The sequence below is a fragment of the Canis aureus genome, chromosome 1, assembly GCF_053574225.1.
Source record: "Canis aureus isolate CA01 chromosome 1, VMU_Caureus_v.1.0, whole genome shotgun sequence".
Taxonomy (NCBI): domain Eukaryota; kingdom Metazoa; phylum Chordata; class Mammalia; order Carnivora; family Canidae; genus Canis; species Canis aureus.
In genome coordinates, this window is record NC_135611.1 from 70256463 (window position 1) to 70283507 (window position 27045).

The 27045-nt window shown below is 40.6% G+C and overlaps 2 protein-coding genes across 7 annotated transcripts in view; one reads left to right on the forward strand and one right to left on the reverse strand.

Annotated features, from left to right (window-relative positions):
• Positions 1–27045, reverse strand: part of LOC144317184 (uncharacterized) — a 265145-nt gene that overhangs the window by 43991 nt on the left and 194109 nt on the right. The window contains exons 1-3 of one of the 6 annotated variants that reach the window (XR_013383123.1): positions 21270–21344; positions 8331–8429; positions 706–1018 (exon numbers count right to left, since the gene is read on the reverse strand). The exons of 2 other annotated variants lie outside the window; for them this stretch is intronic. The gene's annotated coding sequence lies outside the window, so the exon portion shown is untranslated. Of the gene's footprint in view, positions 1–705; positions 1019–8330; positions 8430–8598; positions 9212–21269; positions 21345–27045 lie in introns of those variants that run through there. 3 more of the 6 variants (XR_013383119.1, XR_013383124.1, XR_013383122.1) reach the window with 3 other exon arrangements.
• On the forward strand, positions 9262–15158 carry LOC144317163 (spermatogenesis-associated protein 31A6-like). The gene is made up of 4 exons (XM_077903157.1): positions 9262–9521; positions 10284–10341; positions 10908–10968; positions 11234–15158. Exons 1-4 carry the CDS (start codon positions 9339–9341, stop codon positions 15027–15029), a joined length of 4098 nt encoding a protein of 1365 aa, XP_077759283.1. The 5' UTR covers positions 9262–9338; the 3' UTR covers positions 15030–15158.

The following is a 27045-nucleotide window of genomic DNA, read 5'->3' on the forward strand; positions in this document are numbered from 1 at the left end:
TTTCACTTTCCATAATGTTTTCAAGTTTCATTCATGTTGTAGCATGTATCAGAACTTCATTACTTTTCATGGATGAATACCATTTCATTGTATGGCTATATCACATTTTACTTATCATTTAATCAGTTGATGGACATTTGGGTTGTTTCCACCTTTTGGGTATTATGAATAGTACTGCTATTAAAATTTGTCTATAAGTTTTTGTTTGAACACCTGGCTTTAATTCTAATAATACCTCTTTTCAAAAAATAAGGTTTTATTGAAACAAAAATATGTTCATTCATTTAGGCACTGTCGCTGTGGTGGCTTTCATGCTGCAACAGAATTGAGTAGAGAATTGCCCTTAACAGAAAATGTTTGCCAACTCCAGCATGAACCACTCCACTAAGCTGCTGAGAACATGTGTTAAGATATAACACTTCCTGAGATTATTTTAAAAACTTTCCACCTTCCCTTGTTCTAAGTGCAGTGCACAGCTTAGCTCTAAGCTTGTGTCTCAGATGAGGAAGCCTACTCTGATAGACTGCAAAACTTGGAAGGGTGGTTTGCAGAGGAGTTTTCAGAAATAAAGAGGGATCCCATTTCTTTACCAATCTCCTCAATCCCCAGCATCCGTCACATTTCTCCCAGAATAGGAGGTGTAGCCTGGTATGCACCATTTCAGGAATGGTGGTCACAGAACCCACCATCATCATTATCATCACTATTGGTATCATTATCATCATTGTCATCATCTTCACACATCCTGCTGTGGGGGCGCCTCACTGAGCAGCTGTGGAGTCACTGCCCCACCCGGCACCACACAGCAATGGGCTGGGCTGCTACCTGGGCACTCTCCTGACTCCCCCAGATGGGGCTTTCAGAAACTTGCTCAGCATGAAAATGATTTTACCAACTGTTTTCTTGGTCTTAGGTTTTAGTCTTAGGTAAACCAGTGGGGAGATCATTTTGTGCTTTTTGTTTTCCTTCCGTCTTGCATGAAATTCAAAGTTCATAATACAGAAGAGGTTGTGTGTTGCTGTTGGGAGAAATGAAAGCAGAGGTAATAAGAAGTGGTAGGCAAAAGAATGGCATTTAGAGGAAGATTGTTATCAGTCAGCATTTCAACAATATCTGTAAACAAAATCACTCTGGGGAAATACAGTAATGAGAATTTAATGTCAAAATGATTGTAATTTTATGCCCAAATACACCCAACATGACAAAGAATTCTGTTAATCTTAATTAGGAATAGTAGGAGTATTTTAATTTTTTTCCATAAACAGTGCCTTCCAAGAGCACTAGATAACAAAAAAACAAAAAATTGTATCATACGCTGTGGAGAACATAAACAGGATCTCACTGATTTCTTAACTCCCTGAGCTGGGAGCAGCATCTCAATCTAGCTGGTAGTAATTAAAATTCCATATATCTATCTAAATAGAAGGCTTTACATTTTATGTAATTACTGTATAATCACCTTATTTTCAATGAATTCCGTGTGGAAATGGCAAAGCAAGTTTGAAGAACTGACTTGGTTAAGTACTTTTAATCTATTACTCCTGAATAAAAGTCTCAATGAAATTGTATGCTACTTAACATTTCAAGGAGTTTTGTAAATTGGTGAAACAAATATATTTTCTATGTAGATGTGCTTGTCTGAGACTCATCTCTTGTATTACTCCTACCCTACCCCTGCCTTCTTTTTCAATGAGTCACAGAACTACCTGACAGCCAGTCAGGGATGGCTAAACAAGCTTGATTAAATTTATTTTTTAAAACTTTTTAAATTAATTAGTTAATTAGGGGACCCCTGGGTGGATCAGTGGTTTAGTGCCTGCCTTGGGCCCAGGGCATGATCCTGGAGACCCGGGATCGAGTCCCGCATCAGGCTCCCTGCAAGAAGCCTGCTTCTCCCTCTGCCTGTGTCTCTGCTTCTGTGTGTGTGTGTGTCTCTCATGAATAAATAAATAAAATATTTTTTTAAATATTAAATTTATTTATTCATGAGAGACACAGATAAAGAGAGAGGCAGAGACACAGGCAGAGGGAGAAGCAGGCTTCTTGCAGGGAGCCTGATGCGGGACTCGATCCCGGGTCTCCAGGATCACGCCCTGGGCCAAAGGCAGGCGCTAAACTGCTGAGCCACCCAGGGATCCCCAATAAAATATTTTTAATAAATTAGTTAATTCATTAATTTGAGAGAGAGCATGCACAGGCTGAGGGGCAAAGAAAGCCAGAATCTCTAGCAGTCTCCCTACTGAGTGTGGAGCCTGACACAGGGCTAGATCCTAGAACCCTGAGATGGTGACCTGAGCTAAAACCAAGAGTCAGATGCTCAACTGAGTGAGCCCATCAGGTGCCCTGTTTAAATTTAAACTCTTCACTCACCTGGAATTGGTAGAGCCTCCCTCAAAACCTCCTGCAACCTCCCTGAAACTAACCATGGTGTCAAGAAAGGAGATTTCTTAGGGGGGAAAAAACGGAAAAAAGTTTTCATTTCTTTCTCTTATTTTAGCTTTCCCTAAGACACTCTCGAACTTAAATTCAATTGGGGGCCATGTAAATTATGTTCTTAACAGGATCTGATATTATTTGAAAATGTATGAGGATCATTTCTAGTGAAACTTAAAATCCAGAATAAAAAAAATAAAATTAGAAAAGAGCATAACCAAAACCCTCAATGTGGGCACAGGTTTTTATACATCTATAAGCTGATGTGAAATGCACACTGTCTTTCAATCTGAGAAGCATACTTATGTTCTTCCCTTTAGTAGAAGGCCTAGTTTTAAAAAATTGCCTGAGGGGGAGCGGCAAGATGCCAGAAGAGTAGGGTCCCCAAGTCACCTGTCCCCACCAAATTACCTAGATAACCTTCAAATCATCCTGAAAATCTACGAATTCGGCCTGAGATTTAAAGAGACAACAGCTGGAATGCTACAGTGAGAAGAGTTCGCGCTTCTATCAAGGTAGGAAGACGGGGAAAAAAGAAATAAAGAAACAAAAGGCCTCCAAGGGGGAGGGGCCCCGCGAGGAGCCGGGCTGAGGCCGGGGCGAGTGTCCCCAGGACAGGAGAGCCCCGTCCCGTAGAAGCAGGAGCTGCACCGACCTTCCCGGGGCGGAAAGGGGCTGGCAGGGAGTTAGAGCAGGACCCCGGGAGGGCGAGGATGCCCTCAGGCTCCGGGGACACTAACATAGCACCTGTGCCCCGTGGAGAGCGCGCCACACCCCGAGGCCGAGCTCCCTGAAGGGCTGCAGCGTCCCCGGCTGGACCTGGGAGCAGCTCGGAGGGGCTCGGGCGGCGGCTCCGCGGAGGGGGCTGCGGGCCGGGAGCGCGAATCCAACAGCGCAGGCCCCGGAGCACAGGGCGCCCGGACACAGCCCAGGATCCAGCCCGCCCCTGGGACAGGCAGAGGCCGGGAGGGCCCAGGACCGCAAGGACGCTCCTGCCCCGAGCTGAGCAGATCAGCGCCCCGCCCGGAGCCTCCAGGCCCTGCAGACGGAGAGCTCCGGAGCTACTGCGGGGGCTGAATCCAGGGCTCCAGAGCTGGCCCTGCCACTGTGGTTGTTCCTCCTGGGGCCTCACGGGGTAAACAACCCCCACTGAGCATTATGGTGGCCTCACTGGATAAACAGAATAAACATCACTCACTGAGCCCTGCACAAGGCAGGGAGCAGAGCAGCTCCCCCAAGTGCTCACACGTGAAAATCAGCACAACAGGCCCCTCCCCCAGAAGACCAGCTAGACAGACATGGGAAAAACAAATTATTGACCAAGCAGCACTGGAAAGTTCCGGGGAAGTCAAGGGACTTACAGTTTACAGAATCAGAGGATACTCCCCCTTGGTTTTTTTTGTTTGTTTTGTTTTTTTGCTTTTTTGCTTTGTGATTTCTGTTTGCTTCCCCCACCCTTTCCTTTCTTTCTTTTTTTTCCTCGTTTTCTTCTCTTTCTTTTTCTTTTTTTTCTTTTCTTTCCTTCTTTCTCTTCTGTCTTTTTCTCCTTTTCCCAGTACAACCTGTTTTTGGCCACTCTGCACTGAGCAAAATGACTAGAAGGAAAACCTCACCTCAAAAGAAAGAATCAGAAACAGTCCTCTCTCCCACAGAGTTACAAAATCTGGATTACAATTCAATGTCAGAAAGCCAATTCAAAGCACTATTATACAGCTACTGGTGGCTCTAGAAAAAAGCATAAAGGACTCAAGAGACTTCATGACTGCAGAATTTAGAGCTAATCAGGCAGAAATTAAAAATCAATTGAATGAGATGCAATCCAAACTAGAAGTCCTGATGACAAGGGTTAACGAGGTGGAAGAACGAGTGAGTGACATAGAAGACAAGTTGATGTCAAAGAGGGAAACTGAGGAAAAAAGAGACAAACAATTAAAAGACCATGAAGATAGATTAAGGGAAATAAACGACAGCCTGAGGAAGAAAAACCTACGTTTAATTGGTGTTCCCAAGGACGCCGAAAGGGCCAGAGGGCCAGAATATGTATTTGAACAAATCATAGCTGAAAACTTTCCTAATCTGGGAAGGGAAACAGGCATTCAGATCCAGGAAATAGAGAGATCCCCCCCCACTAAAATCAATAAAAACCATTCAACACCTCGACATTTAATAGTTAAGCTTGCAAATTCCAAAGATAAAGAGAAGATCCTTAAAGCAGCAAGAGACAAGAAATCCCTGACTTTTATGGGGAGAAGTATTAGGGTAACAGCAGACCTCTCCACAGAGACCTGGCAGGCCAGAAAGGGCTGGCAGGATATATCCAGGGTCCTAAATGAGAAGAACATGCAACCAAGAATACTTTATCCAGCAAGGCTCTCATTCAGAATGGAAGGAGAGATAAAGAGCTTCCAAGACAGGCAGCAACTGAAAGAATATGTGACCTCCAAACCAGCTCTGCAAGAAATGTTAAGGGGGACTCTTAAAATTCCCCTTTAAGAAGTCCAGTGGAACAATCCACAAAAACAAGGACTGAATAGATATCATGATGACACTAAACTCATCTTTCAATAGTGGCTCTGAACGTGAAACGGCTTAATGACCCCATCAAAAGGCGCAGGGTGTCAGACTGAATAAAAAAGCAGGACCCATCTATTTGCTGTCTACAAGAGACTCATTTTAGACAGAAGGACACCTACAGCCTGCAAATAAAAGGTTGGAGAACCATTTAACATTCAAATGGTCCTCAAAGGAAAGCAGGGGTAGCCATCCTTATATCACATAAACTAAAGTTTATCCCGAAGACTGTAGTGAGAGTTCAGAGGGACACTATATCATACTTAAGGGATCTATCCAACAAGAGGACTTAACAATCCTCAATATATATGCCCTGAAGGTGGGAGCTGCCAAATATATCAATTAATAACCAAAGTTAAGACATCCTTAGATAATAATATCTAAGGATATTATTTGAAATTTAAAATATTATTATAATAATAACATTATAATATTATAACATTATAATATTATAATATAATATAATATAATATAATATAATATAATATAATATCCGAGTCCCGCTGTGCGCGCTGCAGCCCTTAGGGAGCTCGGCGCCCTCTCCCGGGGCGCAGGTGCCTGTTAGTGTCCCAGGGAGCCCGAGGGCATCCCCCCCTCCTGGGGTCCTACTCTAACTCCCTGCGAGCGCCTTTCCACCCAGGAAGATTGGTGCAGCTCCTGCTTCTCCAGGACGGGGCTCTCCTGTCCTGGGGACACTCGCCCCGGCCTCAGCCCGGCTCCTCGCGGGGCCCCTCCCCCTTGGAAGCCTTTTGTTTCTTTATTTCTTTTTTCCCCGTCTTCCTACCTTGATACAAGCGCGAACTCTTCTCACTGTAGCGTTCCAGCTGTTCTCTCTTTAAATCTCAGGCCGAATTTGTAGATTTTCAGGATTATTTGAAAGTTATCTAGGTAATTTGGTGGGGACAGGTGATTTGGGGACCCTACTCTTCTGCCATCTTGCCCCTCCCTCCTCCTTCTTTAGCTTTCTAAAGAGCAATAGCCCCCAGTTAAACTTCAAATTTAGATAAACTTTTCAGTATAATTTCCATTCAGTATATGTCCCATTAAGTATTTGGACAATATTTGGGGCCAATTGTTAGGGATCTGAATCTAAACTGCAAAGGGCCGGCGAGCTGGGGACTGAGCTCTGCTTCCTGAGCACTTAATGCGGACGCTGCGGGAGAAGGGGGCAATTTAAATAAAATTTAAATAAATAGAATTTTTCAAACTCAACAACCAAAAAACAAATAATCCAGTCAAGATATGGGTATAAGACACTAGCAAACATTTCTCCAAAGAGGACATCCAGATAGTCAGCAGGGACACAAAAAAATGCTCAATATCACTCAGGGTAATACAAATAAAAACCACAGTGAGATACAACCTCATTTAGTCCAAATGTTTAAAAATAACTATTCAATAAATAACAGATATTGGTGAGGATGCATAAAAAAGGTTACCCTCTTACACTGTGAGAATGCCAATTGATGCAGCCACTCTTAAAAACAGTATGAGGTTCTTCAAGAAGTTAAAAGTGCAACTACTCTGACCCAGCAATTGCACTAATAGGTATTTTTCTAGAGGTACAAAAATAGTGATTCAAAGACACAGATGCACCCAATGTTTATAGCAGCATTGTCCACAATAGCCAAAACATGTAAAGAGCCCAAATGTCCATCGACTGATGAATGGATAAAGATGTGGTTTTGTTTGTTTTATGTTTGTTTGTTTAATGGGATAGCACTCAGCCATCAATAAATTCTTGCCATTTGCAACAATGTGGATGGATCCAGACAGTATGCTAAGGGAAATAAGTCAGAGAAAGACAAATACCATATGATCTCACTCATATGTGGAATTTAAGAAACAAATCAAATGAACATGGGGAAAGGGAAGGAATAATAAAATAAACTAAAAACAGAGATAGAGGGAAACCATAAGAGACTCTTAACTATAGGGAAGAAACTGAGAGTTGCTGGATGGGAAGTGGATCAGGGGATGGTTTAATTGGGGGGTGGGCATTAAGGAGGGGAGTTGATGTAATCATCGCTTGGTTATATATGCAACTGATGATCAGTAAATTTATCCCAGAACTAATAATACACTATATGTTACCTAACTTGAATTTAAGTTAAAAAAATTAAATGAATATATGAGTCAATTTTCCTGTTTATTTGAATATCTCTCCAAGAAGGTTTTAATTCCCTTCAATATGAAAGTAATTAAACTTACTTATGTTCAAACTATTATTAAACTATAAACTGACTTAAGTTTATAGTTGCAAATTTATTTACACTTCTTTTTTATAGCATCCTGTCAAAATGATAAAACATCAGATTATCCTTTAAATAAATTGTGATTTTGACGGATATCAGGCTTTTCAACATCAATGTTGGAGACAAGAATGGAATGGAGTAATATGCTTAAAGAGCTGAAAGAAAAGAAATTTTAAGCTTTGATTTGTATAGCCAAAATCTTTTAAATTAGGAGGGGAGGGAAAAAAGATGTTATCTGAAAAACTGTCCTCAAAAGTTTTATTTTATGTAAATCTGTTCAAAATACTCCTAGAAGAAATTGTTCAATAGGAAGAAAAATAAACTTAGGAACATGCTATAGGTGTATGGATATAAGGATTGATGTAGCATATCCAAAATAACCCAGAAGCAAAACTCCAGTAATATTCCCTTGAAATAAGGGCTGTCAAGATGGAGAAAGAAGAATTAGAGGAGGCAAGAGTACTTGCTCATTCCGCTGAGATGATATTATTAGTAACACATCAGAAACTGAGGGGAAAATTAATATAATTAATGATATAAAACCATTATGGCATTAAAAATTTTCAAATTTCAACAAACAAAACATTTGACCTATTAAGTGGGAGACACAAAAAGAGAAGAAAAAAGAAACAATAGAGAAAATATGGAAAATAATCATAAAATAAGATGGCAGAAATAAATAATAATAGAATAGCAAATTAATCAAGGTAAAAATTATCAGATAATATTTTAAATTTCAAAAAAGCCCATGAAACAAAATATATTGAAAATAAAGTAATAAAGAAAACATAGAGGGCAAATATGAATACAAAGATTTAAGTCTACATGTTGATAAAATTTTATTTTGACTAGAGATTGTTATAAAGGAGGTCACTACTTTAGCTCAATTTAACCTATTCCTAGCTTCTAGGTATAGCACATGTGCATGTATCTGAATGTGTTCCCTCCAAAATTCATATATTCAAATCCTAACTCCTAAAGAAGAGAGGAGGTAGGGTCATTGGAACATGCTTACGAGCCCTTGTGTGGGGGATTAGTGCTGTATAAAAGAGTCTCCTGATAGATTCCTACCATGTGAGGACACTGTGGGAATCCTCTATTAACCAGGAAGAGGGCCTTCACCAGATGACTGTGCTGGCATCTTGATCTTGGACTTTCCAGACTTCAGAACTGTGAGAAATAAATTTTTGTTATTCAATTCACCCTTTCTGTGGTATTTTGTCATAGAAACCCTAATTGTTTCAAAACTTATGTGGAAAATAAAAAAAAAATTAAAACTAAAACAAAAATAAAATAAAATAAAAAAATCAGATCAAGACAACATTTTAAAAAATGTTACCAGTATAAAATTGTGAATTCTTAGATTTGGAAATACTGGATTGGTTTGTGAAAGGATAAGTGTGTGTGAGTGTGTGTGTGTGTGTGTGTGTATACAGCATGTCCCAAAAGTCTTTGTGCAGTTTAAAGCTGTTCTAACTTCAGAATTATGTTACAAACTTAAAAAATATCATTTGAAGGTTTAACTATTTATAGCTTTCCTACTTTTATGAATTTTCGATAATAAATTGTTTTATCTTGTATATGTCTTTCTGAAGATGAGACAAACCACTAAAATTCATAAAGCTATTAAGTGCAAAAGAAATTTAAATTATGTATCCGGGGTTTATACAAGACAAAAACATATGGGAAGCTGGATTTCAGGACAAAAAAACCCCTTAAATTCCCTGGAAAATAGCCAAAATTCTAGGGTCAACCTATGATTTTCAAAGGTTATGAAAGTGGTGGGATTTAAGTCAAGATAGCTAATGGTCAAAGAGGACTTGGTAATATCTGAGTTCCAGGTGGAATGAATGGAAAATTGGCCAAAGAGGAATCTGAAGGCCTAGGAAGGTGCAGGGTTCTATGGGGCTCAATAGCGGGGGAGGGGTGGTAGTCCAGTCTGCTCCTCTGACTGTTCCCTCCCTCATTCTCAAGAACCCTTTGTGACAAGGTCACAGCTCTGTGATGCAGGCCTGGGGTTCTGTCTTCAAGTAAATTCCCAGTGCTCAGTTGCCTGAGGGCAGCAGTGCGATTCCAAAGATGGAGAATTTCTTTTCTCTGAGAAGCACTGGTACCACCTGGCTGAGCTCCAGTCCCACCTCCTGGGTGATTGATACCATCATTGCTTTCCTGTGTGGACTTGGGCTGTTTCTTCTGTTGCTCCCCTGCTTTCAGAGTAATCAGCCCTTACCACCAGCTAGGAAATATATAAACACCAGGAAGGTAAGGAAATTTTGGGTAAACCCCAAAAGAGATAATCTTTTTTTCTTATTCTTAATCCACTTTTCTAAATTTCCTTAGAGACTTCTGAGATAGGAAGTCTCAGGAAAGAACAAAACATCATCCTCCTAGGGACAAGCCAGGCCAGGCCAGGCTTTCTATCTATCCCAAGGACTCAGACCCAGAATTCAGGTGTGGTAAAGGGTTCCAGGGCAAAGTCCCAAACACAGTGACCAGTGAGTGTAGACTGTATACTGAGTTCATTTTCTGCCGGAGGACAGACTCCTAAGCATTGTTTCACCATCCACTTTCCCATTCCTGTGGCAGGTCTCAGGTAAGCTCTGCCTCAGTGTCAGGGCTGATTTCAGAGCAGTGCTGATCGCTGGAGAGCCTCTGAAGGGCTAGAATGGAGCTCTGAGCTCGGGAAACAGAGTCTTATCTGATGAACCAGATAAGGACCTATATAGTTTTGGAAATGTGCGTTTCTTGAGTAGAGGAATAGTAATGAAAGAAATCCATAGTGATCTCACATAGAAAATCTACCTTTGCATTATTCAAAGAAGAAAAATTTAAAAACTATTTTTATCCACTTTAAAAATGAATAAAGGGAGAAAAAATGAGCAAAAGGAAAGATAACCACAGACCCCCATTAGATGTAGAAATGTAGAATGTAGATGTTCATATTGTTCATGGACGGTGAGCATTTGCAGACCATATATAGAAAGAAGAGAGAATTGAGTCCCAGCCCCTCGTCTTTTCTCTTAGCATCAAGTGGAGCTGAGGAAGAGGAACAGGAGTAAGAAGAAAAGTGGAGCTTTGAAAGGTAAACGTATGTCATTAGCTCTGTGTGCCCTAAGTTTTCCTCCATCTTTTGTGCCCCTGATGATCCAGATCCACAGTCTCCAAGGATGCCAGAGGCAGAGACCATCCTTCAGGAAACAGAGCCCTCAGAGAGGCTCCTCAGAAGGAGATCAGATACTATATACTTCCTAGATCCCATGATGGGAAAGAAGCTATTAGAGGCTGAAATGGGTGTTGGCCAGCAAGGGTGTGTGGGTTGTAGTGGACCAGTAATGCCTGGATTCAGAGGTGGAACCTCCAGGTCCAGCTGTAGACAAGGGGTTTAACCTTGCTCAGGTTCCTTTGTGACCCCTACCCTTTCTCCCCAACTAGGGAGTTTTGAGGGCTCCAGGTGGTAATGGATGAGAGAGTCCATTTGTAAATGACAAAGCACTCCCCTATCCTAGGCCTTGTCATCACTGTGAGGCTTTGCTCACTGATGCTTGGGCTCAGCCAACAGTCTCCCCCCTAAAGGGACATTGCACTCAGCCTCTATAAGACCTTTAGGCCCCTATTTTCACCATAGTAATCCAGTTTCCTGATTTCCAGCTTGCAGAAATTGCCTGAAAGAACTGGAGGGAGCTCGCAGCCTGATTTCACTTCTGCAAGGGTAAAGAATCTTTCCCCTTCTCCTTGGCCCTCCTTTGTTCCAGAGCCTCTAATATGACCCTGGGATTACAGGGAGTCTTGGGAGGAGGAGTCATGGGAACAAGGTGTGGATAAAGCTCTGGAGTTAGGAATAGCAAGAGTAGTGTGAAGTCAGCATGGAGGCTGTGGAGGGCTGTGGGTCACAGGTGTTTACCTCTGCCCAAACTGCCCTGCCCTCCTTGCCCTGTCAGCTTCTAGTTGCAGCTTGTGCCTCCTGTCTCCTGCAGCTGCCTGGAGAGGCTCCCTGACAAGGGTGGCTTTCATCAGCTCTTATGTCAAGATCCCCCTGGTGAGGTATACAAAGCAGCGCCTACTGGAGCCCACCTGCCATGTGGGGAGACTGTGGATGATGCCGCTCCTGCCATGTCCTTGTTGGCTACCCCAGTTCCTCTGACCCAGTGCCCTCTATTTCTTGGCCCAACGACCTCTTCAGTTTCTGTTCATTCCCACTCATCTCTGAGTGCTTCTTGGCCACTGGAGCCTTTTCTTCCCCTGGACAGCCTTTTACCACAGCCACTCGCTCTTTCCCCTCCCCCTCCATGTCCATTTAATTCAGAGGCCTGCCCTCCACCCCTGACAGCCTCTTCTGCCCCACAACCTCCAGACTCCATTCTGACTCTTTCTCAGTGTGACTCAATGGAACTCCCCCTGGGCACCATTACACAGAGATCATCTCACACCGCATGGTCAGCTTCTCCTGACCCAGTCACCTTAAGCCTTGGCCACTCAAGCTGTCCCATTTCAGCCTTGTCCTGGTGGCAAACTGCTGCCAAAGCCTTGTGTCTCTCAACTTCAACAGATTATGAGTCTCAGCAAGAACACCTTTTCCACCACTCATTAGAGGCCTCATTCTGGGGAAATCCTACTGACAGACAAGTAGGAGATGCTAATCCCTCTTTGTTCAGCTCTGATGACCAGAAGTTCCTGGAGATAGAAGTCACAAAGGGAGTCAAGATCAACATTCGGAAAGAAAAAGAAAAAGATGGATCATATCCACAACAAATGAGCCCAGACTACCACCTGAATTCTTTGGGGAGTATGTTGAAATCATTGGGTGCTGAGCCGAGCACCACAAGCCCCCAACACTTCTGGAACACAAAAAGCAAACCACAGCAGTTGCCTGATCCTCAGCAGCTCTCATATCCTAAGGTCTTGGGGCACCCTTTACAACATAAATATAATCAGCTCTTTTGGGGTCTTCCCTCTCTACACAGTGAATCTCTGGTTGCTACTGCCTGGATCTCTGAGAGCTCTTCAGCACTACAGTCTCCTTTCTTATTCAATGGAATCTCAAATACCTGCCCAGTTCAAATGCAGGCTAAATCACTGCTTTCCCAATCCAAGCCCCTGTCCCAATTGGAGTTCCAGTCTCAACCCTTGTCAACCACACCTCAATTCCAACCCCCACCTCTGGCTCAGATTCTGACCCAGGAGCATCTCCAATCTTCTCTTCCAATCTTATCACCTTCTTCTTCACCTCAAATTATGGCCTGCAAAATATCTAGCCCTACAGCCCAGGATAAGTCACAATTTCTCATCCCAACTGAGATTCAACATCCAGAATGGCCATTGCTGCAGGAGCAATTAGAAAGTGGGTGGGCTTTATCCTCTGTAATCAAAGGATCTCAAGAAGTCTTTAGTGTCTTCACTTCCAACCTTCCTGAAGACAGCCTGGTTGTCTCTATTCTTCCTGAGAATTTTCCAATCAGTCCTGAGCTCCGTAAACAACTGGAGCAACACCTACAAAAGTGGCTCATTCAACACCGTTGGGAGCTTCCCCGTAAGATCCAAGAGTCTCTGGAACTAAGACAACTTCAGGGTGAATTACCAGGGACATGTCAGGCAAAGGGCAAGCATCGACCCTCACAGCCCTCTGCATTTATAGGTAAAAGCAGCAAGGATACACAGAAAGTAGGATTCCAAATGAGCCAGGGAATGGGCAAGGGCCTGGGATATATTTTGGGGAAGGTCCCAAAAGAATTCTCCAGGAATGCAGAAAGCTCCCTAATGAGGTTTCAGGGAGTAGGCTCTGAAGAATCAGAAAGTGACGTGGGGCTGTCAAAGAGTGACTCAGAAAGTGACTTACTAAGGAGCTTAGATAAGAATCTAGAAAACATCTTGAAAGGTCATTTGGGCAGGAAATTGGGGCATGTCAGTGAGGGTTTAATCCCTGAGAGTGCGCACCAATCCTGGCTTGCTGTCAACCATGCTTCTCCAATGTCCAACACTAAAATGGAAACCAGAAATCCAGGAATCTTGAAGGGTTGGAGACCATATGTGAACACAACTCACAGGGTTTCCTTCCTTGATCCAGACATTCGAGAAGGGCTGGAAGCACATATCAAAAGATTTTGGGTGAGGCACAGGTGGGGTCTACTCCTTAAGATCCTCAAACCTGTTAATCTCTTAAAGTTGAAAAAGGTTCAACCTTTGCCCGTTCTGCAGTTTTCCTTTACCCCCTCAGCCACCTGTGTGTCTGGGTCCCCCTCAATAGTCAAGTTTGCCGAATTTCTGGGAAAACCTCCTAAGGCATGTCTGGGAAAGAATGCAATAACAGAAGAGTCAGCTGCTACCCTGAAAAGGCCTTTCCTTGCCTCTTCACCTATGTATGGAGAAATCCGGACAGGGCTGGGAGGGATCCTATCTGGTGACAACCAGGGGCCCTCAAAAGCCTCTCTGATTGGGCAGGAAGACAGGCAACCTTCTCAGTCACTCACACTCAAGTTAAGGGGCAGAACTCAGCAGAGTGGTTCTGAAGAATGCACTGAGAAGAGCAGCCTAGAGCTGAGTCCCAGTTCAGCAATGGCCAGGAATGAGCCAAGAGAGGAAAGTGGGGATTGGACCTCACAAGTCCCCTGCCATAGGGTAGCAATGCCGGATATGAACTTAGGATCCCAATATTATAGGGATGAAAAGGCCAGGGAGATAGTGGAGGCCAAGGAATCTCCTGGTCTCCAACCACAGTCTGGAGAGTCAAGCCTAAATGCAGAGGTTAGTGAATTTAAGTCCAGAGTGAAGATAAAGTCAGAGAACCAGCCTCAAGACTGTCCTACACACATGCTCTTTGATGCAGACAACTTGGCTTCTCAGGTGCCACACTATCATCTCCAGAGAGTGCCTACTGAAGACAAGATGTTATATGGCTTCATGGTGGACCAAAGGAACTGCCTAAAGCAGCAAGAGCCCATGATCTCTAAACTTCGGGACTCATGGAAGAGCCATAGAAAGATGACTGACCCTACTTATAAAAGAGAGGACTGTAGGAGACTCAACTCAGGAAAGAATGAAGAACAGTTTGAGGCATTGGGGACCTCTCAAGCTGAGTGCCTGAGTCACTCTGCCCCAATTAGGAGAATAGTAGACTCTGTTAGGAGCAGATGTATCCAGCTCCTGCCAGAGAAGAAACAGGGTCCTTCCGAAAGCCTCTTCAGAAAAAGAGTAAGGCGCTTTTTTCAGTGGATTTTCCCCAATAAAAAAGTCAAAGGTCAGAATGTTTTGCAAAAATGTAGGCCAATAACAGCCTCTGCCCAGAGCCAAGGACCAGTCAAAAGCAGGTCAATTATGGCCAGTGAGACTCCCGAGGCTCAGGCACTCATGACAGCTGTTGGACAGATTCTAGAAGAGAAAATGGCAATTCACCATGGACTTCATGCCACAAAGTTAAATGAGCACAAACAGGAACTCCAAGCACCAGTATGTGGGTGTTTCTGCTACCACAGGCTTCCCTGCTACCCAGAACAAGGGAGAATAATGAATTTTACAGCCCATGGTCACCAAGCCTCCTCCAAGGGCCAGAGAAGCTCTATCAGGGAAAGGCAGGTCAAACATCGACAGACCTTAAAAAGTGTAAGATTCAAGGATGAGCAGCTGGGGAGCAACTTCTCATCCTTGCCTCCCAAGAAGACTCTGTCTCCAGTCAGTCCCTGCCAGTATGGGCCAAGGATGCCAAGTGTCCCAGGCCACCATCATCACTGCCCACGGCATTGTCTTATTCAGGGACAGATCTTGTCTAGTCAATTATAAAATGCTTCTTTAGCCCTTCCTAGTAGGAAAACGTCTCCAAGAAGAAAATTAGTCCATGTGGAGAAAATATTTTTTCTCCTTAGCACATCCAAATACTTAATATTCCCTAATATATATGTTTTACCAGAAGAGGGTAGTATGGTTGCTTTTGTTTGCGCTATGCTTGGTGTATGCTTTGGCCTCTAGAAGGGAGGGGTATGAAGAGTGTTTGGCAGTGCGTATTGTAGGCTTGCACCTTATTCTGAATTCTTTCATTACACATTGTTTTCATGATACTGTCATTATACAAACAAAAACTACTCCAAAAAGATGAGAAATACCTATGAAGGCATTACCCCAAGATCTGTTCAACTTATCTTTCTCCTGCTTCTGTTCTACTTTGAATTTTATACAGCTATAGTGGGTAAGTTTACAGAGGCATCAGAGGGCTGGACTTTATCACTCAGGCTCCAGCAAGTGTCAGAACCAAGTGGGTTGAAGTTTAGAAGAGGCTACTGAGCCTTAAGTTCAGAAGCAGAAGAAATCTTGTCGACACCTGAATCTCTTGGTGAAGAATAGATGATATATACTCTTGAGAACCCCTTCTCTCTCTGATGAGAGATAGGCCCTATGAACCCCTCTTAGCTTAGCTTTAATGAAATGTACAGTGTCACCTTCAACCTCTGCCTTTCATGTACTTTTAATGATGAAGATGACACTTCCAGCTCTATGTGTGTGTGTAAGTAGGGGATCATCAGGGAGGTTGCTGAGGGCTGTGTTCACCTCTAACCTAAATGAATATTCAAGAGTCATATACTTTCCTTCTGTTCCTTCTAACAGAGAAGGAGTTCTGGGTTAATGGAACAGGAGTGTTTGTGTGTAGTTATTATTTTATGGATGAACACTGTGGGATGTGGGAGACAAATTGGGAATGTTGGACCCAAAGAAGAAGACAAAGTGGCACATTGTGCCCATAGTGTGCAGTGAATGAAGAGCCCCTTGATAGTCCGTCTATAGGTCCGGAGAGAAGAAAAAGTTAAGGACCCACTGTGTCACCATACCCATTAGGGCCTCCACCCTGCTCCAGCTCTAAGATCACAGACCTAGAAAAGCCACCTTAAGTCCAAAATAGATGGCCAAATTTGTAGATGTAAAGCAAATCAGGGAAGGTTAATCTAATAACATATTTAATAAGCTTACACACCATCACCTCCTGAATTCTAGAATGGATGACTTAATAATAGGTGGAAAGGTCAGGACTAGGAAATCTTGGGATGTGACTCCCAGTATGGTGACCTTTACTTAAAACCATGGCCTAAAGACTGCTCTTCAAGGAGTGGTGGGGACTTAAAAGGCCCAGAGACCGGCCTGTAATCATGTAGTAAGTATTATCTGGCTCCAAGTTCCTGCTTTCTCCTGAGCCCAGCAGAAGAAGCCTTCAGACAGGATTTATCAAAGGGAGTTGGGGAGAGCATGTAGGTGACCCAAAATTGGAAGTGCAGTCCAGGAGTAGTCTACTGTTTTTTCCACATCTACCACAGTCTTCCTCCTCCCCTGGCCTCTATCCATATGGGAAATCAGGGAACTGAGAAATTTGTCCAGAGTTAATCTGTGCTTTGTGCCACACATGGTACACAATGTACATAGCTGCAGAGGGCATCATTCCCATGGTAGAGAGTGTTGTTCCAGGAGATATCCCTGATCTAGAGGACAATAGGAATGGACCCTATCCCCCATGCCTGTCAGGAAGCCCAACATTTGGGACTGGGACCTGGGGTGGTGGAGCAGATTGGGTATAAGCCTGCTTGTGTCGCTGGTTTCTCCTTGAAACCAGATCTTGCTTTTGGGCCCCATTTCCTGAGGCAGCCTCCAGAGTAGATCCAGCAGTAAAAACAGGGCCAAGACCTGTGGGAAGGGAGTACCCTGGGGCTCTTGGGATCTCAGGAGAGGGTGGTATAGAGTGGGAACCTTGAGCCTGGTGCTGTTAGGTCCTCTAGGGGCACTGAGAGATGAGTTCTGGGACTGGAGTGGGGGCTAGATGTGGACATGGCCCCTGCCAGAAGTGCCACAGACAGGGATGCTGATGGATCAGCAAAAAAAAAGAAACAAGTGCCTTTGCCCTTTTGTGGCTCAGATTTCCATAAGGTGCAGTAAGGCCAGAAATGGAGACACACAGATATACCTCCCAACAGAGATAACATATAGATCTTATAGAAACAACTTTTAACAGAAATCTCTCAGATAGACACCTTCCACAGTGGATATCATTTGCCCCAGTGACCTCACACTGAGACCTCACATAGGGAGCTCATGTTGCCCCACAGATCCTCAGACAGAAACCTAGCACAGATTTCACAGACTTTCCAGAGACCTGATGGCAAACCTCTCAGAGACATCCCAAAGGTACCTTCCATACAAACCTCACACAGAGACCAACACTCAGAGACCTCATGTAGCCTCAGAAAGACTCACACAGAAACCTCACAGAGAGACTTCATCTACACACAATACACAGTGATCATCTACTGCCTCACAGAGACTTCACATTGAGACCTTACATAGATAACCCACAGAGATTCGACACACAGACCTCACAGAGACCTCACATCCATTTTTCAGAATCTTAAGCAGGCAACCATTGACAAGTCCTTCTTGGTGAATATGAAACCACTTATCAAACTGGCAGCACAAGAGGGATTGTCAGTTGTGCCCTCTTGAGAGCCTTAAAACATTGTCAATATTACACTAATTGGGGTTCTCTGGGGAAATGTTTGGGAATTTTTGTATTTTTATAATATTATTGGCTCTGAACAAAAAATTACCCATTCTACATATAGATTTGCAAAATTAATTTCTACAAGTGTTCATTAACTTGAGAATGAAAAATTTTAAATGCAACTAAAACAGTCTCCAATGAAAGAAAATATCTTATTTGTCCAGTTTTAGTAATTATCCAGCTAAATGGTGTCACTGTCACATTTTCTTTATTCCCTTGGGGACAAGGCCTGAACTAGAAATGGCTTATTTATTTATTTTGGAAATATAATAAACACCTGTAACAAATGGACTCTAGAAATGAAATAAACCAGAAAAGACACATCTGGACTCACACTTGCCTTCCAGAGGTCTGTGTAACTAACATATTAGTTTGCACTTAACAGTTTGCATTACGTTTATGGGGTTTTATTTTTTAACAAGTTAATAATAACAAGGATTTTTCACATATAAGTCAAATTCCTGGTACTATTCCTATTATATCATCTAGCAAAATTATACTTCTGAATATTATTTTATTCCCTCAAATTTAGTACTCTTTTTACTGTTATATTATTATAGTTAATAATTAACATAGTCAAAATAACAAGCTATTGAGAGGGATTAATTTTTAATTCTGTGAAATTCACATTTTCTAAGACAGGCAGTCAAGATCCACTTTATATTATTACAGGGCTAACAAGGAACACATTTCTTAAAATGAATTTGAAATACTACAAAATATATGTCTACTTTTGAGCTATACGATGGTCTAATAAAATTACTGAGAAAGACGTCAATATATCCATCTGAATTGTTAGTCATTTAATCAATATTTATATTATAATAAATAATGAAAAGCCTCACATATATCCAGCACTTTCCAAAGGGTGGATTGCAATGAGACTACATATTTCTCACTGTTTACATATTTCTCACTCAATACAACCTATTGTCCTTGATAAAGTTTCAATGACTACTGTCAAGCATTAGTCACTGGTTAAGTCTCTCAGATTTTCCATTGAGATGATGACATCATAGTATATTCCTTCTCTAAGAGGTGCAGGGCTGATAAAAGAGCGGTTTTGGCTTATTTCACCAAGAAATTCACTTTTTATTTATAATTAAATAATTTATAACTAATTTATAACTATTAATTTTTCAACTTTATTCCTTTATGATGTTATTGAATCATAAAATGGTGGAATGTGGTCATGGATGTCATCTAATATTCTATCAAATCATCTTTTACAGTGCAAGTTACACAGATAAATTTATTGATCAGAACAAAATGGGTTCAATTAGGAAAAGTTTATAGTGGAAGATATCTTTTTCAAGTTCACTATTTTAACCATGTTAAAATAAGTGATATTCTTTAGTCTTTTGAATTAAAATTGTTCAGAGTGGCCAAAAAGTCTGGAAACATGAGAAATGTCCATAACAAGTAGTTTGTTGCTATATCATGTTGAATGTGTTGTTCTTCACTAACAATTCACAGTTCAATACGCTGTGCAAAATTACAATGAACAATACGCATTAAAGAAACGTTTGCATCAGTCATTGCACATTCATCTGTCATATGTTGCTTCAGATTTGTGTGTTTTCATGGAATAAACTTGCACATTTCCTAAGAATAAGAAATCAAGGGGGAATCAATCTATTTAAAATATATTAAGTTTTCCAGACTCCATGGCCAGCTTTTATTTTTAGTAATATTCACCTATCTTAAATTTTTTTAACAAGTTTTGCCATTTATATATTTCCAGAAGAAATGGATATCAAAAATTAGAGAAAACAACAAAAAGAGATCCCTTTTATTTTCAATAAATTTTACATCAAACATTTTGCTGAAAATGAAGTGATCCTTAATCTATAGATGACATACTTTTTACATGATAATTTATATTATAAATTTGGATTTACAGTAAATTTTTTTGTATATTTTTTATTGGAGTTCGATTTGCCAACGTATAGTATAACACCCAGTGCTCATCCTGTCAAATGTCCCCCTCAGTGCCCATCACCCAATCACCCCATTCCCCTGCCCACCTCCCCCTTCCACTACCTCTTGTTCATTTCCCAGAGTTAGGAGTCTCTCATGTTTAAAATAAATTTTTATTTAAAACTAGCCTCCTGCTGATTTCAATATATCAGGCACTCTAGAACACAATGCATAGTAGATGATGACTTCTTAATACTTCAAGGAATAAAGATCTTTTCCAAAGTAGTGGTTCTATAATATTAAGTCCTAACAGAGATTCCTCTTGATAGATTATACTTTTAGTTTTATTTGTTTTATTACGAACTAAAATATAGAGATATATTTCTGGTAGTGTTCCCAAGTATATACAGCTACTATGTCTTGGGCATAGTAGGGAGCATTCAGATCTAGATGACCTAGGGGTGTCATAACTGCTGCCTTTTATTTGAGGCTGATTCATAATCATTTCAGGTACAAGAGTCATCTTTCATCGTGTCCCTAGCCACGTGGACTGCTGTATTTTCATTTTTATTTTATTTTATTATTATTTTTTAATAATAAATTTATTTTTTATTGGTGTTCAATTTGCCAACATACAAATAATACCCAGTGCTCATCCCTTCAAGTGCCCCCCTCAGTGCCCGTCACCCATTCACCCCCACCCCACGCCCTCCTCCCCTTCCAACACCCCTAGTTCATTTCCCAGAGTTAGGAGTCTTTATGTTCTAGTCTCCCTTTCTGATATTTCCTATCCATTTCTTCTCCTTTCCCCTCTATTCCCTTTCACTATTACATATATTTCCCAAATGAATGAGAACATATAATGTTTGATGGAACTGGAGGGTATTATGCTGAGTGAAATGAGTCAATCGGAGAAGGACTGCTGTATTTTCAAAACAGCTGCAAGTCACCTTCCTTATTTTTATTTATTTATTTATTTATTTATTTATTTATTTATTTATTTATTTTTTTGTCACCTTATTTAGTTTGCTGCTGTGCCCCCTCTCTGCCTGAGCTGGTCAGGTATCACTGGTTGTGGTAACCTGAAAAGCCCATTTTCCCAGGAACTTGCACTCTGTGCTCTTGCACAGACACATTGTACCACGGATGTGCAAGTGGTGCTGGTGAAAATTCCAGATAACTGGGATCCCTGGGTGGCGCAGCGGTTTGGCGCCTGCCTTTGGCCCAGGGCGCGATCCTGGAGACCCGGGATCGAATCCCACGTCGGGCTCCCGGTGCATGGAGCCTGCTTCTCCCTCTGCCTATGTCTCTGCCTCTCTCTCTCTCTCTCTGTGACTATCATAAATAAATAAGAATTAAAAAAATAAAATCTTTAAAAAAAAAAAAAAAAGAAAATTCCAGATAACTGTCAAATAATGCATGCAGACCCAGTAGATGAGAATTTAGAAAACCCTAACATCTTTTGTAGGAAATGTGGATTATGTAGCTCTTTGATTCTAAGCATTTTTGTGTGTTAGCTGGCCTGCTGGATCTGGGGAAATGCAGCTGATTTTAGAGTTTCTCACCCTCATCCACTGTAGTGTATCTTCAGTTCTTCTTTTTCTGACTCTGGAACATGGAATCAAAAGCATCTGCTCCCTGTAATTTAATAATATTTACAATGTGTTTATAATGATAAACTAAAACTCAGCTATCCTCAGTTCAGGTATATCTGATATTTCTGAAAGAGCATCACTAAACTTTTTATCTCCACCACAATTTTTATACTAGTAACACTTCACATAGCTATTTACTGTGTCAATTTATTTTATAGAGTCCGTAAGTTTTTTTTGTAGAATGTAGTCCCTGGAATCCACCTACTGGGTCTGCTATTTGGGCAAGTAATTTATTGTCTAGATTGACAAATCTTATAAAATTGTATTTAATAAAATTTTAATTTATAAACTGTTATTTGCTTATTTTATGAAATTGGTAAATCTAGGGATTTAGTCTGAGTTGTTTTTTATAATACTGGTACTTAACCTAAAATATTTGCTAATTTTCATTTTTAATATATATCACAGAATATTAAGAATTTAGCTGTGGAGATACCAATATATTTGTTGGCTTTTTTCGTTTTGTGTAGTTATTTTTGTATCAAACCTCTATTACTGCACAGCATAAAAGAAAGTTTGTTCCTTGGAAAACATCAACCTTAAGGACTTACTAGGTTAAGGCTTAGCACATTAGATATGAGGGTAACCTTACCTTTTTAAAAGATGTTCTTCACGGGTTGATAAAAAGCCTTAAAATGTTGGTAAGGATGTGAAACAAATAGAACTGTCATATGTTGCTGATGAAAATGTAAAATGGTGTACTGTCTTATGATTTCACTCATATGTGGAATTTAAGAAACAAAGAAAAAAAGAAAATGGACTCTTAAATATGGAAAACAAACTGGTGGTTACCACAGGGGAGATAGGCAGGGGCATGGGTAAAATAGGTAAAGGGGATTAAGAGTACACTTATCATGATAAGCACTGAAAAATGTGGAGAATTGTCAAATCACTATATTGTAAACCTGAAACTAACATTTTATGTTAGTTATACTGAAATTAAAAAATAATAATTTTCAAGAAATGGTGTACTACTTTGGAAAACAGTTTGGCATTGATTTACCATACAACCCAAAAATTTACACAAGAGAAATAAAAACATATATACACACAAAATTTGTACATAACAAATGTCCATAACAACAATTTTATTCATAGTTGTCCCCAAATGGAAACAACTCAAATGTCCATTAACAAGTGAATGAATAAATACATTTTGGTATATCCACACCACTGCTCAGCAACCACAGGGAATTAAATACTTAATATATATTAACAACATGGGTGAATCTCAAAAGATGCTGAGTGAAAGAAAACAGGCACTGAGTACAACATTGAAAGATTTTACTTACATAAAATTTGAGAATATTTAAATTTTAATCCTGAAAGTAAATCATTGGTTTGCTTTTGTAGGGAGGTGAAGAGTAACCACAAAGGAGCTTGAGGGAATGTTCTGAGTAATGAAAATTTTCTGTATCATGACTGTGGTAGTGTGTATACAACTATATACATTTGTCAAAATTAATCTAACTATACTATGCATGAATGTTAAGACATGAGTGCTTTTAGCTTTATGTAAATTTACCCCCCAATAAAGTTAATTTAAAAATAAATATATATCATGTATGACAAGTATGTGTTTATATGTACATATACATTATGACAATGGAATGGAATAATGTGCTTAGTGGTTAAATTGCCTCTTAGCCAACATTCAGAATGCTAAAAATCCAAAATTTTTTCTTATTTTTTCTTTCTCTAACATTTTATAGAAGTATCACTAATTCAACCATATCAACATTATTGATCTACTGTGGGGGATGATCAGAACACAAGTATACAAACACAAGTAGGAAATAATTTTAAAGTCCTATAGATTCAAAGTCAACAGAAATGGCTAAACAAGAAACTGGCCTTCTTTTTACAAAGTCAGAGAACATTTCTCTGTAGCCTCCTGAGGATAAAAGCTATGTTTTTTCCTTCTGGCTTTTCAATCCTTAATGCTGAGCACAACAAAATTCTGACAACAGAGTTTGAAATCAATGTTACTTTAAAAATTGATTTAAAAATATAAAGCAAATATATATGCATTAAAGTATGGAAAGGCATACATTTGAAGCATGAAAACTCAGTACTAGATGGAAATATTACACAATTGAGGAATATAAAACTAATTACAGAAAAAGGAAATTGAAAAAAGTTCAGGCTGGATAGAGAATAAACTAATAGGTGAATATTTTGGCATTTGAATTTGAAATTAAAAAGAAATAGATGAAAAGAGGAAAGAATAGTAAACATAACCAAGAACTGAAAGACCCGTAGGAAAGGTGGCCTGCTTAGCTCAAGATCTGCCTTTTATACTTGTAGCAAGTATCATATCAGCTTTGGGACTAGCTATTGCTGCACTGTTTTAGTTCTGTTCAAAGTGATAGGATGAGACCCCCACACCCATAGTTTGGGAGTAATGCTTTACTTACAATTTGCCTTTCATATATTTACCTAAACTCCTGTAGAATACAGTTGGACTTGTGTCTCATACGATCTTCTGATGCATTTTAAACAGCTCAAGATGCCATTTTAATTTTACATCTAAAGCCTCTGGGCTTTAATTGCTTTATTTAATATGCATTTCATGAAAAACAGTATGATTCGCTGTTAAACTAGAATTTCTTTTTTGTTTGCATAAGTTTCAGAAGCCAAATAGTATTTGTATTTGTCTTTGGAAAACAGAGCTACTCTCAGGGGTCATTTCCCTGAGGTCCAGATTCCTTACCTCACAACCTAGTGTGATGCTGGGCCCTGGAATACGGAGACAGCAGGACCTGCCTGTCTGTGTGCATGCAGTCAGTTTGAAGGTGCCATCTTGGAAGGGAGACTGGGTTTGGGGAGTCCTGTGTTACTTCCTGGGGTTCTTGAAATGCAGTCTCTTAAGTGTGAGTGGAGAGGCCTGGAGAGCCTAGGTACTCAGTTCATCATGGAGATCAGCCATGTCCTAAATTATAGTGTGTTCTTTCTCATGAAGCTCAGTTGTTTTAGGTTGACATCCTGCCACCCACAAGTGGCCATCCTGTCCTCATTCTCTCCTTCTCACATTTGGGTCCTTGAAAGTTGCTGGGACCATCCTTTCTTGTCTGTGTTCAGAGAACCTGGAATAGAGTCCAGGTCCTCCCATGGGCTCCTTGGCATCTGGTACCATGGTGTGTCTGCTCAGGAGGTTGGCAACTATTGCACATCCTGGCTCCTGGTGGACAGTGCAACACTGCAGTGGGCTAGGCAAGGTTGGGAAATCAGGGAGATTGGGCACAGCCAGGAGTCCAGCAGAGCACTGACCTCTGCAGAGCCCAGGTCATCACATCCTAGGCTATGGTTTCAGTCCAGCACAGAAACCACACATGTATCTTGGTGAGCACAGGTCTCTGTAGCCCTCAGGCTGGGGCTCTGAAAGTCCAGGCAGGGCTGTGCCAAAGAATGAAGCCATACCTGGCTTCCCTTTGTGCATCTCTGTATGTGCAGCATGTTGTCTAGGAACCAAACATCAGACCCTCAGGGTCCCAGCACAGCCTTTCTCCCTTTGGCTTAGAAGGCAACTCTGTCCTAAGGCTGAGCCCAGGACATGCATGTGTCACTCTGTTTCTGACCACACTGTTCTCCTCCACAGGTTCTAGGATCAAGTTACTATTTAGCTGACAGCCACACAAGGAGTGCAAATGCAGGCCCAGCCCCAGGAGAGGGTGCTTGCCTGTTGCATCATCCTCAGTCAACAAGCCAAGACAGTCACAAGTTCTTAGGCTCATTCTGAGGGAAGAGGGTTTTGTTTTATTATATTTTTTCCTAGTTCACCCTACAGAGGTACGAGGAGGAAGTCTAATGCATGCTCTCCAGTCTGTGATCAGCTGGGCACTGTGCCCCAGGTCAGGGTTAATGTTCTCTCTATCATGGGTCATCAGGCCAGTCAGGCAGCCTGACCAAAGAGCCAGGGACTAGACATCTGGAGCTCTGGTGTTGATGGCTGGAGGGAGAGCTGCAGTTCTAGACTAGGGGAATTAAGGGTCATCAGATCCCAGATTCTGCAGGGGTCTTTGATATTCTCTTGCAATGTATACTGGTTAATACTGGGTTTCTTTATCCTATTTATTCTTCATTTGTCATTTCTGGTTGTGGTTCAGGACCAACTTTTTTTTTGGTAGTTACAGAAAAATATTGCTTTCAAAGATTCACCTTCAAGGATTATACTATTAACATTTTCCACTGACAAATGCCTGTCTATTCCAATCTTCTTTTCCTTCATTATTTACTGTGTTCTCTCAATGATATCTCCACTTATTTTTTCTGAGTATGACTATCTGGCCCAGGGGTTCTCCTGAATGAAGTATAAATTTTGATATGTCTTTTGCTTATCAACTTTCCAAGAAAATTATGAATAAAATGAATATATGGGCAACAAAAATGTTTTGATTTTATATTTTATTATCTATTCTTATATTTCAATAGAATTCAATTATTGGCCCTTGATAACTATATATTTTTTAAATTATTTCCTAAATAATTACCACTACTTCCTTTGTATACAGAATGCAGAAGATTAAAAAAAAAAAAAAAAAAAAAAAAAAGAATGCAGAAGATATCCTTAGCATATTCTTCAAATTTGAGTTTGGAATATTCAAGTCCCCTGTTTCAATTTGAGCTCCTATATTCTTTCTGAATAATAAACATAAAACATGTTTGCTAAATATTGTTGAAAACAAAACCTTTTTAGTTTGATTACAAAAAGTACAAACACAGTTGACTATCAACATCATGTCCCACAATCACAATCTAACCTTTCAAAATAAAGAATTATTTCCTACCCTTCCATTATATACATATCATTATACATAAGTATTTTAAAAGCACTAAAAATATTTAAATAGCTAATTAACTTCTGTATTTTCTCCTCTACTGACAAAAATTGGTTTTCCTGGTTAATTAAGGAAAAAAACAGAGGTGGGGTGCCTGGGTGGCTCAGTTGGTTAAATGTACAACTCTTGATTTCAGCTCAGGATCTCAGGGGCCTGAGATGGAGCCCTGCATCTCCCTTCTCAAAGGGGAATCTGCTTGAGATCCTTTCCCTTTGATCTCCCCCCACTGCCCGCTCTCAAAGTAAATATTAAAATCAAAATAGAAAACAACAACAAGAAGAAGACAAAGAGGGTTGCCTGGGTGGCTCAGTTAAGTGTCCAACTCTTGATTTCGGCTCAGATCACAATGTCAAGATTGTGAGATCAAGCCCTGCATCAGGCTCTGTACTGGGGATGGAGTCTGTTTAAGATTCTTCCTCTCTCCCTCTTCCTCTGGCCATGAAGAAGAAGAAGAAGAAGAAGAAGAAGAAGAAGAAGAAGAAGAAGAAGAAGAAAAGAAAAATAGGAGAGAAATAATAAAATATCTTCTTTGTATGGACTATAGTATATTTATGATTATATAAGGTATATGAAACCTGGATAAATTTTGCCTTAATTCTTCATATTACAGATATAAATTACAAAGAACTTGCAACATCTGTCTCAAATTTGCCCAGAGGTTGAAATGAGAGGTATATAACAATCTAAAAATAAACTTACTAGCAAATTAAAAATTCATTCATACTTTAATGGTAGAAAAATTTATGCAGCTCTGAGTGTAAGAAAGGGGAGGGTGAGAAAGAGCAGAAGGAAATTTCAGGGAAGCAAAGCTTAAGATTACCTACTAAAAATACTTTAAAACAATAAAA

What these genes read in the sequence shown, in the direction of transcription:
- LOC144317163 (XM_077903157.1), top strand. Translation starts at nt 9,339, where the DNA reads ATGGAGAATTTCTTTTCTCTGAGAAGCACTGGTACCACCTGGCTGAGC. An exon ending in AATATATAAACACCAGGAAG is followed by an intron (nt 9,522 to 10,283) that starts GTAAGGAAATTT and finishes CTTTTCTCTTAG; the next exon opens with CATCAAGTGGAGCTGAGGAA. An exon ending in GAAAAGTGGAGCTTTGAAAG is followed by an intron (nt 10,342 to 10,907) that starts GTAAACGTATGT and finishes CCTGATTTCCAG; the next exon opens with CTTGCAGAAATTGCCTGAAA.